Genomic DNA, 19,098 nt, shown 5'->3' on the forward strand with positions numbered 1-19,098 from the left:
TGTCAAGTCCCTTACTTGTGAGAATACACCTCTTCGGAGCGCGCTGTCCCTTTATAGAATATGGGTGGGAGGACGTTTGCAAGGGGGGAGTTTGTAGAGCAGCACGAAAGGTGCCGCTATAGTACATCTGCTCCCTTGTTACATGCTGTCCCCATAGAAAGCTATGTGGACTGCCCCTGTGAGGGATGGTGGGCAGAAAGTAGGAGGTATTTCCGATTACTCCTGCATTACATCTTGTCACATGTAACTTAGAGATACTTCATTTTGCCCTTAAACATGTGGAAACAGTAGTTTCAATAAATTTTAAAGGGAAGAATTACTCGATACATAGGTCCTTTATATTTTTAGCCATTCTCAAATGCAATTAAACAACATAATTGTGAACTCCAATATAACAGATCCATATAATCTCCAAATGTAAATATGTTTTTAAAACGCTGTTTAGCAGCTATCAATGAATTTATATATCCATAGATCTTTCTAATTTTAGGTGTGACAAAACTGCAGTTTCCCCCACTACAACAAATAGGAGTTGTAGGGGGGGAGACTTGTGTTTACTCTCTTTATGTCACTATTTACAGACACGCCCTGGTCTGTTCTATGTGCGGTGACCCTTTGTGTACAGGTTTATTTGTAATGCACATTGGGATTCCAATTTTGTTGGAGGCTTAGACATTGACACCACAGAGATCTATCCCAGTCTTTTGTATACCCAGCATAGTGACTTCACTGCACAGCACCTGTAGCCAGCAGCATCTTGGACCAATTCAGAAATCCTGCAGCAGCAGCGGCAAGCAGGGCCTGGCAGCAGCACACGTCCCTCTGATGGGCAGCCAGGGTAAGGAGGCGGCAGCCAATGGCGGGTGAAGCTCCATAGAGGGCGTTGCAGGAAAAGAGACACACACTAGGTGACAGCAGCTGCCTCCACCCACTCCCTATATCACAGCAGCAATGAGAAGGAAACCTCTGAACATGGCAGAAGAAGACCAGCAGCTCCTGGCAGATCTGCACACTGGCTCTAGCACAGGGGCCTCTCTATAGTAAGGCTCCGCAGCTGGGAGCCTGGCATTGCCCGCAGAGTATTCACCTTTCCTCCGTGCTGCGTCCTCCCTTGGGATTGCATTGTGCTCTGATGAGAATGAGGCAGGGTGTCTGGAGGATCCTGGCATGAGCTGGACATGGAGGGAAGAGCTTGGCCCCTCCAGGCTGGGAGGTGAGCGGGCATGCAGAAGGCACAGTAGCCACCGTTTATGCAGCACGGGGGAGACCTCCAGCTACAGGACTGAGTGATCTGTGTGAGAGTGAGGACACCAAGCTCCCTGCAGCAGCACCTTGCCATTGTATTGTACCCGGATCCACCATGCTGCCCGGAGTGGGGGTGTTTGGCACCAGCCTGACATCCAGGGTCATCATCCCTCTGCTGAAGGACGAGGGTTTTTCGGTTAAAGCCTTATGGGGTCGGACGCAGGAAGAGGCTGAGGAGCTGGCCAAGGAAATGAGCGTCCCCTTCTACACCAACCGCATCGACGACGTCTTATTGCACCAAGATGTGGACCTAGTGTGCATCAACCTGCCACCTCCGCTCACCAAGCAGATCGCAGTCAAAACCTTAGGTAAGTACATTTTGCAGACACCAGCAACAAGTCTCCCCGGAGCCCTAATCCCAGAGCCCATGTCCTGTCCCTACAAGCTTGCATTATATACAGGAGCAGGAGGGTGCATTATATACCCGGGCCCCAGGAGGCGCTGGATGCACAGAGCATGGGGTGGTAGCAGCTCAGGAATCTCATGGGTATGTACAGGCTGGGTAGCCTGCTGTGTGCTTGTGTGGCTTATACTGGACGTTGGCATGCTGCTAAGTCTGCTTTCATTTAATATACTGTACACACACTTCCATATATTTTTTTATTACTTTTTTTATTTGGTTTTTCACTTTTCCATAAAGGGGATGTACACAATACCATTGACATCTGTCTGATTTGACATGCATTCTTTCTATTGCAATGATTTGTGCTCACCTGAGGCAGATTTTGGTTCTTGGTTTTCATAATATATGTGATTCAGTTATTATGTTATTGCTGCTCTCCCACTTACAAGCCAATATGATTTGGTTGATGCAAAGCCATTAGAGTAATGGTATGTACAGATGGGACGATCGATAACGATATCGTTGTTCGATCTCCCGGGTGTGCTGGACGATCGATATCGATCATCCAGCACACCATGTACCCACCAACGATCGCGGGTCCCTATAGTAACCTGGTCGATATCGACCAGGTTGGCCTGCATGCACGGGCGATGGATGATATCGATATCGTCCATGCATGCCCGCGCATCGCAGGTCGTTGCCCACCGAAAAATGCACGATATGAATGATAACGATATGATCGATATCGTCCATTTTAATCGTGCCGTGTGTACGCAGCTTAATAAGTAGAACTGTCAATCACCAGCTTTTTTTGCCCTCAAGATAAACCATGATTTGAATAACCTACATTATGTCTTATTTCTCATGTTAACTTGAAGTAGCTACAATTATAATAGATTGTATTGGTAGAAGTGAATCACATGAAAAGCACATGGTGCATTAGTTTTTATGCATTTAATAAATTCTTACAGCTCATATGTGCAAAAGGTGCATCCAAGGTAATATTCTATTATTAGTGCATGCTGAAACAGCACATCTCTTGTGTTGTATGTGACGTGACAAGGCGCCTGGTTCTCAGGTTTGGCTGGGATCTTATTGGGCATATGTATGATGTGCTACTGTGCTTACTGGACTTCTTCACTTGCATATTTCTATGACACATTGAGGGTCATTTGCAATGTCCATGTCTAGAACAATAACTGGCATTGAAATATATTTAACTGGATGTGACTGGGAACAAATGTTTTGTAAAGCCAAAATTGTAGTGGAAGTCTTTTTGTGTATGCAGCGAACATTTCTCACAATTCCTTGTGGTGAAAAGTAGCGCAAGTAATGACTTTCTGCCTTTCCTTTCCTGATTTGCTTAATAAGAAAATGAGTGTAAAACAAATTAAATATAAAGAAATGATAAACACAGCAGCAGGTAGAGATTACTTATTGTGGCCACAAAAGTGTAGTTTTGGTTGGTCAATAAAGCCCACTATTGACCAATTATTGTTATGTATATGAGCTGATTCATAGATGAACACAGTGGCTGTGCAGTAATATGCTAAATAGATGCCTCCTGCCGGCTTCTCTGAGTCGCTGCTGCATCTGAGTAAATAGCATCTAATTATTAGTGTGAACATCGGTGATCTGAGTAACCCTCATATTACTCAGGATGGCTAGGAAATTGAATTGAAATTGAAAAAGTGAAGCTGGCTTCGGCACGCCCTGAAAACGCCACCGTTTTCTGGGACACTGTCTATGGTGAACGCTAGCAGCATGTCAATCTTGCTTCAGCGTTTGGGACACTGAGCGACATCGCAGACCTGGGTCTGCACATGTGCAGTGCTGCTCCTGCCAGTGATGTTACAGTGAGGCAGAGCCTTTCCTGTCATACTTATGCTGGGCATACACGGCAAGATAAAATGTCTGTCAGACCGACAGACATTTTATCTGGCCGGTTGCCAGCCGCAGATGTCCGCGGCATACACTGTGAGAGAAATCTCACAGTGTATAGCCCGACATCTGCGCTCCGCCCCCGAGGGAGGAGACATTTCCCTGTTCCTTCCGTAGGAAGGAACACAGGAAATGTCTGTCTGTCGGCCGTGCTGGGCATACACTGCCCGATGCGGCCGACAGTTACCGGGTAAATATCGCATCGGACGGGCATGCTGGACAATCCAGCATGCCCGACCGAGCAATATTTAACCCTCGGTCGCCCCCCCCCACGCTACAATTATCGCGGCGATCCGCCGATATCGGGCGGATCGTCCCGATAATTGCAGCGTGTATGGCCAGCATTAGGTATACTCCAGAGTTTTGACTATAAAAATTATAAGAAAAATGTAACAAAAATATTATATTATAAATATCTTTGTATTATTGTAATCATTTTTATAGTCAAAACTAAGGAGTAAAAAGTGTTTGGCAGGTGAGGCACTGCCTCCCCTGTCTACATTTTCAACAGATCCCTGATCAAAACAAACTATATTTCCAGCACTATGTACTGCTGCACCTTTGTATAATGCCCTCAGGTTCATATATGTATGTGTAAATCTGGCTCTGATACTAGCCAGTGTCTCCCCAGCCATTTACCTCACCGCACGTCACTGGCTTCTGCACATGTACAGATCTTAAAACATCAGAGATGTATATAAACCATTGGGTTTGCCTATATATCTGAATTAGGCCCTATGTACACAGTCAAAATCTTTGAATTGGATAGGGCATGAGGGGTCACCGTGTGACCCAGACCTACAGGATTGGATTGCAATGTTGCAGTTTGGTCGTTCAGAGCAGGATTGAGCAGTCAGAACAGAGCGGTTTGTCCCTCGGAACTCATAGGAAAATTTTCATGCATATGGATGTTTATCTGTGTTACCGAAAAACCAGAACATAAACAGTATTATACATATTTTATGTGCGCACAAAGTCTAATACACTTGGTTTAATAGAACATAATACCAGGGGTGTGAATAGGTATTTGAAGGCCCCATAGCAAAAGTTAGTAAGGACCCCTATGTACCAGCCAGTGGTGAAAAAATTTATATAACACATGTAACTTTGACAAGGAAGATGTGCCCCCTTCAGCTCTGAGCCCCAGAGTAGCTGCACCCCTTGTTCCTATGGTAGTTACACCCATGGAAAATACACTGGTGCAACAAATTGTAAATGACCATTGTTGTATTGTAATGGAAAACTGAAAAATTGTGTATCAAAAGCATTGCTCTGTGCTTCTCAGCAAAATAACATACATTTTAGTCATTGTTGTTCTTAGGCATATACTCCTTTCGTATTTTCCATTTTATGCCTCACACATTTTATGCCTGACACACTGTAGTAATGTTTATGCCCATTTTTACTATGCAGTGATTTGAGTAAATGAATGAGTTAGAATTGGGGGTAAGTTCATTGTTAAGAAACTGTTCACATGCTACACTGTATGATTTAACAGGAACTGCAGAGACAGGAAATGTGTACATAATATGCACATTTATAGTCATGCTGCTATTTTATTTTTAAAAAGTGCAACATTTTCATGGATTAGTTTGAGTCATTTTGTACTTAATGTATGCAGTAAAGTGTAATTCATTGGAGAGACTGCATTCTAGTCATAAAAACATTCTTTTTAGAGATGAGCGGGTTCGGATTTGCTCGGATCTCAAAGCGGCATTCTATTGGCTATCGGCTATCACGTGTTTTGGATAGCCAATAAAATAAATCCGAACTAATCCGAACTTGCGGTAAACAGGAGATAAGAACCAAGTAAATCCGAACCCGCTCATCTATAATTATTTTCCTTAAAAGTACAAAAAGAGCAAATTAATGTGTAACCATTGTTAGATACCCTCTCTGGCAAATCTGTTCTATGTGTACCCTCCCGACACTACTCCAGCCCATCAGAAACTTTTGGCTTTAAACCTGAGTATCGCACACAGCTATTTGCACTAATCAGATTAAACCTGCTGACTTTGACAAGATGGCGCACATGCATAGGCATCTTTATAATGGGTGCAAGGTATGCTGTGCACACTGGCCCCTGGGGCGGCCCACACCGCACACACCGCACCCATAGTTAATAATACTCACCTTTCTGCTGATTCCAGTGTGCTGCTCCACAGAGCCGAACCGGCGCTACAGAGCATCAAAAAATCACTGGGAAAATGGTGGCAGACATCTTCCCGGTGACCTGCGTATGCGCAGAAAAAATGTCTCCGGGAAAAGGCGAAGGTACCATTTTTCCGGAGGCCCGGGCATGCGCAGTAGATTCTGGCATTAAGCTCGCTCTGAATTAGGGCCGTCCCTGCTCCTTTTTGGAGCGGCCTCCTGGCCGCTCGCATAGCTGTGGGTGACCACCCACAGCTATAGCGAGCGGCCAAAATGATAGTCGCGATGGTCAAGACCATTGCGACCATCGGGCTTGCGACGAGACCCTGCGGTAGGGTCTCGCTGCCGCAAGCCCAGGAGTGCTTTTGGCACTATCAGAGCCAAAAGCACTCCCACTGCCATCACTAGTGATGTCAGTGGGGCCGGACCCAGACGGTAGGCGTTCCCATGGGAACGCCTCCGTCTGGGCAGCCACGCCCCCGGCACGCCCACCAAAGGGGGCGTGCTGTCAATCACCATCGACAGCACGCCCCCTTTGGTGCGAGACCCTTAACGACGGTTTGGCCGTTGTCATTCGGGTGTTGCGCATGCGCACGATGGAGGCGCCTCCGTCATGCACATGCGCACTTGGGCACCATCGACCCGCTTGCGAGCGCTCAGTGCTCGCAAGCGGGTCAGAATCAGGCCCTCAGTGCGCTGACAGAGAGGAGGGGGCCTGAACGGAGGCTGCACACAGGCCCCCTCCTCTATGAAAACGCCCCTGCGCAGATGATGGGACTGACTATATATCTCTAAAAATGGGTAAGCCACAGGAAAGGTAAGGGCTTGATACACTCCGCTGGAGAGTGCATCGAGCAAATTATTACACATAGAATATGGGTTAAATTTGGATTATTTTGGGCATGTAACTTCCTCAAAAATAGTCTTTCGTTTTATATAAATCCTATATAAATCTCATGTGAACAGAAGAATTATTTAATGTAGAGATCATTGGGCCTGATTTACGTTGGATCGCAAGGCTGCAGATGCCTGCAACCGGTCGATGTTCGCGTTCTGAGCATGCATATGCATCGCAGTGCGTGCGTGCAAGCCGGCCACTGTGATCTTTTATGCGAACGCAGCGGACACGCAGTGGCACAAATAAATGATTGACAGGAAGCACCATTTGGGGCTGGAGAGGGGGGTGGCCGAAAGAACGCAGGTGTGCCTGTGTGTTTGAACACTGTTACAAGGGTGTGCTTAATTAAGCCCCTGCGATGGCATACGCAGCCAGAGTCCTAGATGGCGACAGGAAGTTGCGCAGGTTGTGAGTCATGTCAAGCTCAACCACAACTGTGTGTATGGATCCGATGTTACTCGATGTTACCAATGTTTTTGCTGGCTTGCAGATGTATGTAATGGGAAGTGGGCGGCTTTATACAATGGTGGGTGTCTTGATATAGTGCTACTTTTGCACTGCGATCGTATTAATTTGCATATTTTCGCAGTGAGCGGGTGCGTGCCATTGCAGACTTGCAAACCTTGCTGAATCAGGCCCATTATCCATTTGAGTTTTTTTCATCACTAAGGGATCTATGTATTCATGTACTGCCGCGATTATTAACTCACCGGGGATATTTTCATTTTGATAAAAATGTACTACAGGGAACTCACAGGGACAGCGGTAGCAGTAACCGCACTAGCTATAACCCTGGTATTTAGGAGAAGTTTTTCACAGAAGTGAAAGACTTCCCCGGGGTAATCTGATATTGCGCATGCGCACAACGCCAGCTTCCAGAAGTGGCCGGGGGCTGCAGGGGAGAGATCAAAAGATCTCACTCCTGCATCTGGAGCTCCCATAGACTTACAGTAGTTCACAATATCTAAAGATGGTGTAAACAATACCGAAGATAAACTCCGAAAAGCTTAACTTTTTGGAGTTTAGTACATTTTATATATTTGCGTTTATTAAGAAGGGGTGAAGAACAGCACTTAGATTTTTTTTTGCTATCAAATTTGGGGTACATGAAAATGGGGGTAAGCATTTTTTTAAGTCCCTAAAATGATTTTTAAAATTCTGCAAAAATGCACCTGCCGCTACTCCCGCAATGAGGAAAATACCTGCTGCATACTTGGGAACCCCTCTGAATTTAATTTGGCTATTTTAGAAGTGTTTTCCCTATTTATTTATTTTTTACCCCCAAAATTAAAGTACATTTTTTTGGGGGTGTCCCGATTATTTTTATTTTTTTAACACAGTTCATTTTTAAATGACATTCCCAGGGGTGCAGGCTATTTTTTTAAGCCTGCACCTCCAAACCCCAATTCTGCACTTTTTTTCACCACCTATTTCAGTGGTGAAAAGTTATCCCCGTTTATTTCAAACCTGCGAAAATTCGACCAAAACCTCCTCGTTTTGGTCGCATTGTTCACAAAGTTGGGTAATGGATAGCCGGCTAGGATCAGCGACGCGCGTGCACGCTGGGTCCTTGCCATCCTCGACTGTCTCCTAAACATGCCCGCTCGTCAGGTTCGGCATGTTGAGGGATAGGAGGTCGGGCTCCTTCACTGAATGACGTTCGGTGAACGCCGTTCAGTGCGGTGCCCGTACCTCGGCGACCTGAAGGTCTGAACGCTAGACATTCAGACTTTCAGGTCGCCTAATGGATAGGAACCTTTAGTCAGAAATGCTTCTTTTATTTTGAACAATTTTGTGTATAAAGAAGTCAAAGTATTTTACAAAGATATATGTAACACGGGGTTATTTATCAAAGCTTGGAGAGAGGTAAAATTGTAAAAAAATTAATTTAAAACCAATCAGCTCCGAACTAACATTTTATAAACACAGCTGGCAAAACGTAAAGTGGAAGTTGGTTAGTACTTTATCTCTCACAATTTTATCTCTCTCTCACCTTTGATAAATCCCCCCACAGTGCCCCAGGCAGAATGGTTGGGGATAGTCTTGTAGAATGGGAATCAGTAAAAACACATTACTAAAGAATATTTCCCTTATCTTACTGCAAAAATGTGAAGTTTTCTCATTAATTTGAAGGTTTAATATAAATAATTTATATTTAACAAATATAAGAGAGCAACTGCTGAAATTAGTGTATTTACAGAACAATCCACAATACAGTATGTGAGCCACTATTCCTACCATTGAATATTTAGCATAGGGTTGGTAGTAGTGTTAAATGTTTGTAGAACTATGAGGCATATTTAATAAATAGTGATATTCTTGTTATCATTTGTTACTAATCTTAAATGGTGCTCCAACTAATCAGCTCCTAACTGTCATTTTTCATACACATGATAGTTAGGAGATGATTAGTTGGAGCACTATTTAAGATTAGAAACGAGTTATAATAACAAGAATATCACTCGTTATTAAATATGCCCCTATTTCATAAGGGAAACTCTATAGAGGATTGCCCAGTTTCCCTCCTCCATAACACTCAGTGCAGCAACATGAACATACTGTAGATACTCACTACCAGTGTTACATATGAAGTTTATATTGTCAATTACTTGTGTCAGTAATGTAAATGTTCTGGAGGGAAGGTGTGCTTGCCATTTGTACACCTCACATTGTGAGTACTCCCACTTTTACAGCACTAGTACATACAAATTATCGCCATAGAAATGAATAAGTAAGGAAATAGCCTGGGCTTGTGTCTATGTAAATAGCAGGTACCCTGGCTGTGTGCTGGGAGAAGTCTTTAAAGTTCAGTAAGTAACAGCCACCAGAAATTCCAGCTTTTCCACATTGCTTCAAGGTGACTGTGACTTGTTGCAACTTAGCTCAGTTATTCTGTAGGTGAAAGAACTGTTTACCTTTGCATTTGACCTCTTTGTCCAAGCCAAAGTTTTCTTTAGCCAATCATTCTCCTCCTAGGCTGAGAGTCTGAGATCAAGTTTTTAAAGATATTCTCCAATTAGATTGTTTGCCTATGCCACAATTCTTTAAGAAAAAGCTGAGTATTTTCAAAGTAAAAAATACAAAAAGAGTGATATTTTCAATCGATATTCAACTTCTGTACTTAATAGTCACAGGCTGCTGAACAGATTGACAGAGGATCGTAAAATAAAGCAGGATGAAGAGGATCTGGTTATCATCATAAGGATTAATTTGATAAAATAACAGTAATGACAAATCACATTCTCTACAATGGGAGGAGGTACAGTAACCTAACAGACCATTTCACTCTACTGGATGACTGAAGAAAACAAGATATTAATACAACCTTCCATGGCACCTTTACTTTCCCATTGTGGGATTTCAAAAGTTAATGCAATATTCAAAATAAATATCGGTTGTTAACGTCCCAAACTAGATTATGTTGAAATTTTTTTTCTTTGGGAAGAGAAGATGAGAGTAGAGCTCATGAGGAAATAACTGAGGACCTGATTTAGAATTGGGAATAGAGGGCCTGATTTAGAGATGGACGGATTCGCAGATCCGCACACAAGCAGCTGTGCAAACCTGTTCATCTCTGATGCAAATGCAGAAGGAGGTGTCAGATACCTCCTTGCTGCATTTGCAATCCCAGCACTGCGATCGGCATTGCAGGCTGGGATCACCATTGCAACCATCTGTCGAGATGGTTGCTCCTTTGGTCAGGCTGCGGGAGCTGAAGCTTCCCGCAGCCTGACCTAGTGCTGGTCACGAATGAGGCCAGGAATCTGCGTCCGCTGACGCAGAATCTGGCCTCGTCCCTACTGGAAAACGGGATCAACACACCCCTGTTTCCGGGAACAGTGACCAGCCACGCCCCAGCTCAGCCCCACAAACGCAGCATGTCAATCCCCCCTGCCCGCACCCTAAACCTAAGTCTCCTGTGAGGGTGTCTTACCCTAATCTCCCCCAAGTGGGGCCTAACCCTAACCCCCCTCCCTACAGCCTAATCCTCCCTGAGGGGTACCTAACCCTAAATCCCCTGGGGGTGCCTAATCCTAACCCCTCCATCCCGGTATGCCGACGCCGGTATCCTGATCCCATTCGGGATAGCGGCGTCTGCATTTTGCCAGCGGTCGGGATTCTGTCATCTGTATTTTAACTACATCCTGTAAGTACCCATGTTAGTAACTTTTCCACATAATGTATAGTGGTGAATATAAACCTGTGGGCTAATCAGACTGATTCAATGGAGTTTTGAGCTGAATAGTCTGTTGCAGAAACTATTTTCTTAAATTTATAAGCTAAAAAAACCCAGAAACATTTCAGATTTTCAGAAGCACTTTTGATACAAGCCAAAGAAGAGTTGGTGTCCATCAGTACTGTGTGCTGTAAATGTAATACAACGTGGGTTATCTGGAAGGAAATCTTGCTTGTTCTAGCTTGCACCCCATAGTGGGGAGGAAAAGAAAGCAACGTTTACCTTCCGTAATTACCCACAATTTGCGCAGCCACACATCATGGAGCCTTGTGCTTAGTTGAATCTCCTCCCAAAACATTCACTTATAGGGGCCAGTTCAGTTCTGAGCAATGTGCGACTGTGTACATCACTTGGAATTACAGTAGAGCAACATCGCTTATTTCAGTGTGTACCCCAATTGAGTTGTGAGATAGAACATCAACATTAAAAGTTGCTCATCTTAGGACAGTGTTCATGTCTGCACCATGGAGGGGGACATTGCTGCTCCTTGTGCCCTGCCTGTAACTCTTTAACTGCCACTTGCACCACTGGGTGCGTGCGGCACTCGCTCACTCCTGCTCTTCTATGCAGAGAAGCAATAGAGGGATATACCTCCCCGCCTGCCCAATTATCGGGTCGTTGATATATTTCCCAAACTGCCCGGCAATCAGGACAGTTCAGTCCCGATTGTGACAAACCCCTCAAATCGTAACTGTCCCACTAAAATCAGGGTGGTTGGGAGATGTGGAATGAGCAATGTGCCGCTGTTATGTGAAATCCAAAAGCATATTGCCCACATTGCTCATAACTGATTCAGCCTGTCAGATTATTTAGTGGGTGTTATACCCCTCTCATATACTGTAGAGCCTGAGATAGTTGTAGATTGTATCCCATAATTTAGTAGTACTCTGCTTTTTTATTATGTCAGTGGTTCCCAAATTGGGTGCCGTGGCACCCTGGGGTGCTGCGGGACACATGTAGGGGTGCCACGGTTTGGTGGTCCAGGACCAAATTAAATTACTTATGGTCAATGTGATAGGCAAAACCAGTCTTGGTGGCTGAAAAGCATAAAATATGTGGACAAACAGAAGTGCAGCCCTGTCCTTCACCACCACGTCAATTATAATAATAATTTTTGCTGAATTTTTTCAATAATAAGCTATTGGTCTAGGCCGGGTTACTGTGAAAAAAATGCTGATACTCTGGACGCCATGATTCAAGAAAGTTTGGGAACCGTTGGTTATATCCTTTAATGGACATTTTATCAATATATTATCTATACATATTATTTATAAGTCCCTGATAGACGTCTGTCTGTTTGTTTAAGCTAATCTCGAGATCCACTGGTCAGATTTTGATGCAGTTTTCACTATTCTATAGAACATTTGTCAGGGAAGGCTTATGTGTATGAAACTTTAATGCATGACAAAAGGGAGCTGAGCAGTGACGATTTTAGTAAAGCAAATCAATGAAAAGACAGACATCCAAGAGCTTTCTTTGCTCACGCTGCCTAAACCGTTAAAGATATATCACAACGATGGACCTTATTTTATAACATGTAGAGATTGATATGTATTATCCAGTTTCTCCAGAAAAAGTGATGTAAGCCCTGTTTACTGATACAAAATATTTTTTTTTCCCTTTTTTACCGTTCCTAGTTAATTTATGTGAAAAATGATTCTTTCATTCCAAACGAATCCAATTCTCAGTAAGACTCTGCTTTGGCATGACAATAAGTAAAGCACAGGGACAGACACTTAACGTGGCTGGAGTTCACCTACCTGGATACTGTTTTTCTCATGGACAACTTTATGTGGGCCTTTTGAGTGTCTCGTCAAAACAAAATCTTTTCATGTTGACGTAAGGAGGAAAAACGACTAATGTCATCTACAATGCAATCCCATAAGATGTCGGTAAAAAAAAGAATATTACCGTAAATTCAAAATTGCTCTCGTGCGAAGCCAGGGTGGGTCGCTGTTGTATTTATATACAGCAATAGAGGGAGCTTTTCTTTCTAAACTAAGGTTAGAGCTCACGTCCATCAAATTATTATCTAAAATGTATTACTTAGGAACCCCAATCAAAGTTTCTGTCTTTCTACTTTGGCTGCTATAACCTGAAGTAGAAATTCTACAGTGAAAAAAACAAACAAAAATATTTGAATGGAACTATAACTATTTGTGAAATCTTAGTTCTGTGGTTCCCAAACTTTCTTGAATCGGTGCCCTAGAGCAGGGGAATTAAACATGTGACCCTACAGCTGCTGTGGAACTACACACCCCAGCATGTCCTGCCACAGTTTTGCTATTAGTGCATGCTAAAACTGTGGCAGTGCATGCTGGGGTGTGTAGACCCACAGCAGCTGGATATTGAGTTCCCCTGCCCTAGAGTATCAGCAACAGCGTAGAACCAACGGCAGTGGAACTTCCCACCTCGCCCCAATGTGATACTTTGTCCAGCACTTCATTCACTTTCAGTCAAATGAACCTAAAAATAGTGATGAGTAGATCTCTATGGGGAGGGCATGGACAGTACTGATTAATTATTTACTTACTTTTTCCAAACACCCAATTAACTGTTTGTTAAATCACGCTATTGAAAAAGTGCTGTCAGCTTTCCCCACATCCTGATCTATACTGTACTCAGCTCTGCTCATGATTCATTTAAGACAGGCCCAGCCAATACGTCGATCGCGATCTACCGGTAGCTCGCGGAGCTCCTGCCGGTAGATCGCGACCAACTTGCTGCAGGAACTGGGGACGCTGCTCTCTGAAGTGATCAGAGACTATAGAAGCCTCTGATCACTTCAGAGGCCAGAGTTCCCAGTGATGCAGTGCGCGGGTGATGTAATGATGTCACCCACGTCTCCAACGATGAGAAGAACCTGCGCGCCTGGATTTACTTAGATAAAGTCAGCGTTAGGCAGTGTCTACGCGGGAGCGCTGAGTAGCATGAAGAGAGGTAAGTACTGCTCAGGGGAGGGGGCACCAGTACTAGGGGCACTACTAGGGGCATTACTGGAGGTACAGCATTAAAGGTATTACTGGGGCACAGGATAAGGGGCATTACTGGGGGAACAGCATTAGGGGCATTACAGGGGGCACAGCATTAAGGGCATTATTGGGGGCATTGTACTGTATAAAGGGCACTGTATAAGGGGCACTACTGGGGGTACTGCATAAAGGGCATTGCATAAGGGGCACTATTGGGGGTACTGCATAAAGAGCTCTAATACATGGGGCATTGCATAATGGTCACAACTACAGGGGGAAATGCATAATGCGCACCACTACAGGGGCACTGCATAAGGGGCTCTAATACAGGGGTCATTTTATAATGGGCTCTAATAAAGGGGGCATTGCATAATGGGCACAACTACAGGGGGAACTGCATAACTGGCACAGCTACAAAGGGCATTGCATAATGGGCACTATTACTGGAGCCATTGAATAAAGGGCATTACTACTGGGGGCATTGAATAATGGGCAATACTACGGTGGGCTTTGCCTAAGGGGCACTACTACAGTGGTCTTTGTATAAGGGGCACTACTGTGGGCATTGTGTATAAGGGGCACTACTATGTGGTGTAATGTGAATAAGAATGTGCCGCTGTGTGGAGTAATTTGAATTGGGGGTACTATGTTTGATTTCAGCAGGACAGATGTCCCTTGCTGTGAGGTCACGCCCCCTTTTTTTCATACCACGCCTTCGGGCTTGGTAGATCACGAAAGGTTTTTAGTTTTAAAAGCAGATCACCAAGTCCAAAAGTCTGGCCACCCCTGACTTAAGACATGAAAAGTCTTCTAAAGAGCAGAGAATTAGAGAAGTTGCCCACAGCTACCAGTCAGCTTGTAGATGCCACTTCTCAAGTACATTCTATAAAATGATAGGTAGAAGCTGATTGGTTGCTATGGGCAACTTCAACAACTTGGTTGCTATGGGAAACTTCTACACACTTTTGAAGACTTGATACATCTCCCCCACAAACTGAGCAGTATTTTAATAGAAAATTGGAAAAGGTGACATGATTCAGGACTCATTAAATTGTAAGATTGTGAGCAGGGTCTCTTACCTCTATGTATGTCTGTCATTGTCAGTGTTGTATTACTGTTCCCAATTGCAAAGAGCATCAGAACAAAATAAATAATAATAACTCTTTGCCATATGTATTACCATTCAGCACTCATGCAAATGTTACCATAGGTTTGACTTGTGCAGTTCCAAATATTATATGTGGCCAATGCATACACCCGTGATGAATGCAACAATAAAGCATATTTGCATGTTTGTGAAATAAAGTGTTTCCTTTTATACCAACATTGTGACATTGTAATAACTCCATTATTATAACTTCTAGTATAGGGCGAACTTCAGATATGAAAACTGTAAATAGCTTCCTATAGTTTATTTACAATATCTGAAGACCCCTGGTCAAGATACTTGGCATAATCTTTATTTAGTGACTAATTGATGGTTACTGGGGCAGCGTAACACTGTCCTCTTCTGTGTGCTGGAATGGGCACTCGCTGGTCTGCATTCCATCATATTGTGTATACCTCCATAGAACACATTCCTGAGTCTGACGCTCATATTTGCATTTAAATAAACTAATGATATTAAACAATGAACTTTCGTTATCTTTGTGGGCCTTTGGTTCCTGTGTTTGCCCTGTCAAAAAATATGGGAACAGTTATTTTGGACAAATGTATTGATTCCTTACAGTGAAATGATGGTGATGCAATGATTAGGTCCTTAAGCTCTTGCTATTAATGACATTGATTAAAGGACACGAACATTTTTGGCAGTGTCAGAACTCACCTAAAGTTACAAGTTAGTACAAGATTAATAGTACCTTCCACACTCTGGGTATTTTATTCACTGATTATTCCAGTTTCTGGAGCTAGTTGTAAGAATTAAATATTAGATAAAAAACCTGTGAAGCCTTGAGTGTCACCACAGAAAAGGTACAGATTTTTGGTAAAATGATTCTCCTGCGTACAAATAGAGTGCTACAATGGTTGAAGCCATTACCATTGCCTTTATGACCACTATAGGTTGTCCAGTAATATAGCGATAGACACCAGGGCCAGCAACAGACATTTTGGGGCCCGGTACAGTGATATCTCTGGGGGCCCCCTCAAACCACCACCCCCAACACACACAGACACACAACACTATCTTGGCCCCCAATACATTTATCACCAAATTTATATACATGAAAATACATAAAAATTCTTGCACCCATGGTCATGTGGCCAGCAACAGGGCACTCATCATATGTATTAGGTATCAGCACAGATAATATACAGAAGCAGTAGAAATATATTTAATCCATGGTTAGATAAATACAGCATGCAAAATCAGTACAGACTGAGCAACGTTTCGATCACCTTTGGGATCTTAATCATGCCACAGTGAAGTGATTAGTTGCAGCCTCACAATGGATTAAATATATTTCTACTGCTTTTGGAAGACGGGTGAGTGCCTCTCTGTATGTACCTGCTATATATAAATAGAGAGAGAGAGAGAGATATTTCATTAGAATGCAAATAAAGTAAAAATACACTGTCACTTACCACACATAACTGACTGTCACTGATGATGCAGGCAGTGTCACTCACAGTTGTCTCTTCCACTTCTTAATTGCTGCAGCTGCTTCATGGGTGGGGAGTGCGGTGGTGCTGCTGCTTTTGCTGTGCGAAACGGGCAGTGCTGCAGCTTGCTGCTTGCGCTTGCTTCCATTCGCGCTCGTCTCCCGGGTGAGCGCAGTGGCAGGGACTCGGAAGGCATGGACAGAAGCAATGGACCAGCTCGGGCTCAGAGTAATGACCTTGTGGTGTCATTCATTACTATTTTCCGCACAGAAAAACAGGGTTACAGAAAATACAGATATACCTCCCAGGCCCTTAATCTGGTTGCTAATACTAAAAATCATCTCTACTGTAGACATCACATAGGCAGGAATGTGTTAAAAAAAACAGCCTCATATGGAGATCAATAAAATTATGTTCCAATACAATATATTTCGACACGTTATCATTAGATGTAAAAGTAGCTGAGCTAACACCTATGGTGATCTATTTTAATCATATCATATATACAATAATACATTTCATCACGTTATGTAATATATGGAACAAAAAACCAGTAGTAATATCTATATATGTAAGGGCTGTAAAACACCCAAGTCACAATCGGACAAATGGAACCAATATAATTCCTTATAGTATGACTAATAAAAATGCAACCTGCATGTCATAATATAGTATAGAGCTAAGTATATTATCAGCTAAATAGGCTGCCGTTATCATAAATGATGGGCTGATATATTCTGACACATAATCATTTATGATAACGGCAGCCTATTTAGCTGATAATACACTCTATACTATATTATGACACGCAGGCTGCATGTTTATAAGTTGTACTATAAGGAATTATATCCATTTATCTGATTGTGACTTGGGTGTTTTAAAGCCCTTACATATATTGATATTACTACTGTTTTTTATGTTACATATATTGCATAACATGATGAAATTTATTATTGTATATATGATATGATTAAAATAGATCACCATAAGTGTTAGCTCAGCTGCTTTTACATCTAATGATCACGTGTCAAAATATAGTATATTGTAACATAATTTTAATTTTATTGAGCTCCATATGAGGCTGTTTTTTTAACACATACCTGCCTATGTGATGTCTACAATAGAGATGATTTTTAGTATTAGCAACCAGATTAAGGGCCTGGGAGGCATATCTGTATTTTCTGTAACCCTGTTTTTCTTCTGAGTTCTGATTTTGGTTCTTTTTATATTACAGCTACAGTGCATCTGGAAAGTATTCACAGCGCTTCACTTTTTCCACATTTTTATATGTGCTGTCACCATAGTGGTGGCAGCATCATGCTGTGGGGATGTTTTTCAGTGGCAGGAACTGGGAGACTAGTCAGGATAGAGGGAAAGATGAGTACTGAGACATCCTGGATGAAAACCTGCTCCAGAGCGCTCTTGACCTCAGACTGGGGCGACGGTTCATCTTTCAGCAGGACAACGACCCTAAGCACACAGTCAAGATATCAAAGGAGCGGCTTCAGGACAACTCTGTGAATATCCTTGAGTGGCCCCAGTGGCAAACGCAGGATTTTGAAAGGGGGGTTTCCAAACTGATTTAGATATAGATATATATATATACATACATACTGTATATCGCTATAGTACTTCTGTACTTTACAGACTTATTACCTTATTAAGTGTCCAGCGTCATTCTCTACCATCCAAGTGGGCACAGAGAGGGAATATAACCGTGTGGCGAGCCCGCGAGGGGACAACTTTCACCGAAAGTTCTCTATAATAAGGCAATAAGTCCGTAAAGTACACAAGTATCATTATATATATATATATATATATATATATATACACACACACATACACACACAGATATATATATATATTTTTATAGACTGTTCAGCATTGCAGACACACACACACACTGACACACTACATACTGACACACACACACTGACAAAGACTACATTGACACACACACTGACAAAGACTACATACTGACACACACAAACTGACAGACTACACAATGTCATACACACATATACTGACACACGCAAACTGACAGACTACACAATGTCACACACTGACAGACTACATAGACACACACAAACTGACAAAGACTACACACTGTCACACACACATTCTGACACACAAACTGACAAAGACTAACACACCTCTTTCACTTAAAAAGTGAATGTGAATGTAGGCAAATACAGCATCATTTATTAAAGATTCCCACCTCCCCCGCCAACAACCCCCGTCCCCTCACCCGGCAACCACCCTGCGCTGGCAAGACACCACATACACATCCCCGCCAGCACCTCCTTACCTTTGTCGCGCATCCCCACATATAATTCACACACCTGTGGGGCTACGGGGAAAAGCGCCATGGATACAATCAGCGAGTCACTGGGCGGCAGCCTCTCACGAAGCTCCATCCTCGGAACAGCCTGGGAGGAGCTGCGCACTGCACAGCTGCAGCTCCCCCGTCAATCAGCCAGCCCAGCCCAGTCCCAGCCAGTGTACAAAGTCGGCTGCTGTTGGTCAGCTGCCCATCAATAGAGCGGCGGCCAGGGGGGGTTTCTAGGTACTCAGAAACCCCCCCTGCGTGCGCGGGTGGGCCCAGCCAGAGCCCAGACTTGAATCCGATTGAACAGCTCTGGAGGGATCT

At 43.3% G+C, this 19,098-nt stretch overlaps 1 protein-coding gene across 1 annotated transcript in view; it reads left to right on the forward strand.

Annotated features, from left to right (window-relative positions):
• Positions 1–1,270: 1,270 nt before the first annotated feature.
• The window catches only part of GFOD1 (Gfo/Idh/MocA-like oxidoreductase domain containing 1), a 78,018-nt gene continuing 60,190 nt past the window's right edge, over positions 1,271–19,098 (forward strand). The window contains exon 1 of the mRNA XM_088471641.1: positions 1,271–1,613. Within this exon, the coding sequence (XP_088327767.1) occupies positions 1,361–1,613 (253 nt within the window). The 5' untranslated portion in view covers positions 1,271–1,360. The remainder of the gene's footprint in view (positions 1,614–19,098) is intronic.

The sequence above is a fragment of the Taudactylus pleione genome, unplaced genomic scaffold (assembly GCF_031769625.1).
Source record: "Taudactylus pleione unplaced genomic scaffold, aTauple2 ptg000116l, whole genome shotgun sequence".
In the NCBI taxonomy this organism is placed as follows: Eukaryota; Metazoa; Chordata; class Amphibia; order Anura; family Myobatrachidae; genus Taudactylus; species Taudactylus pleione.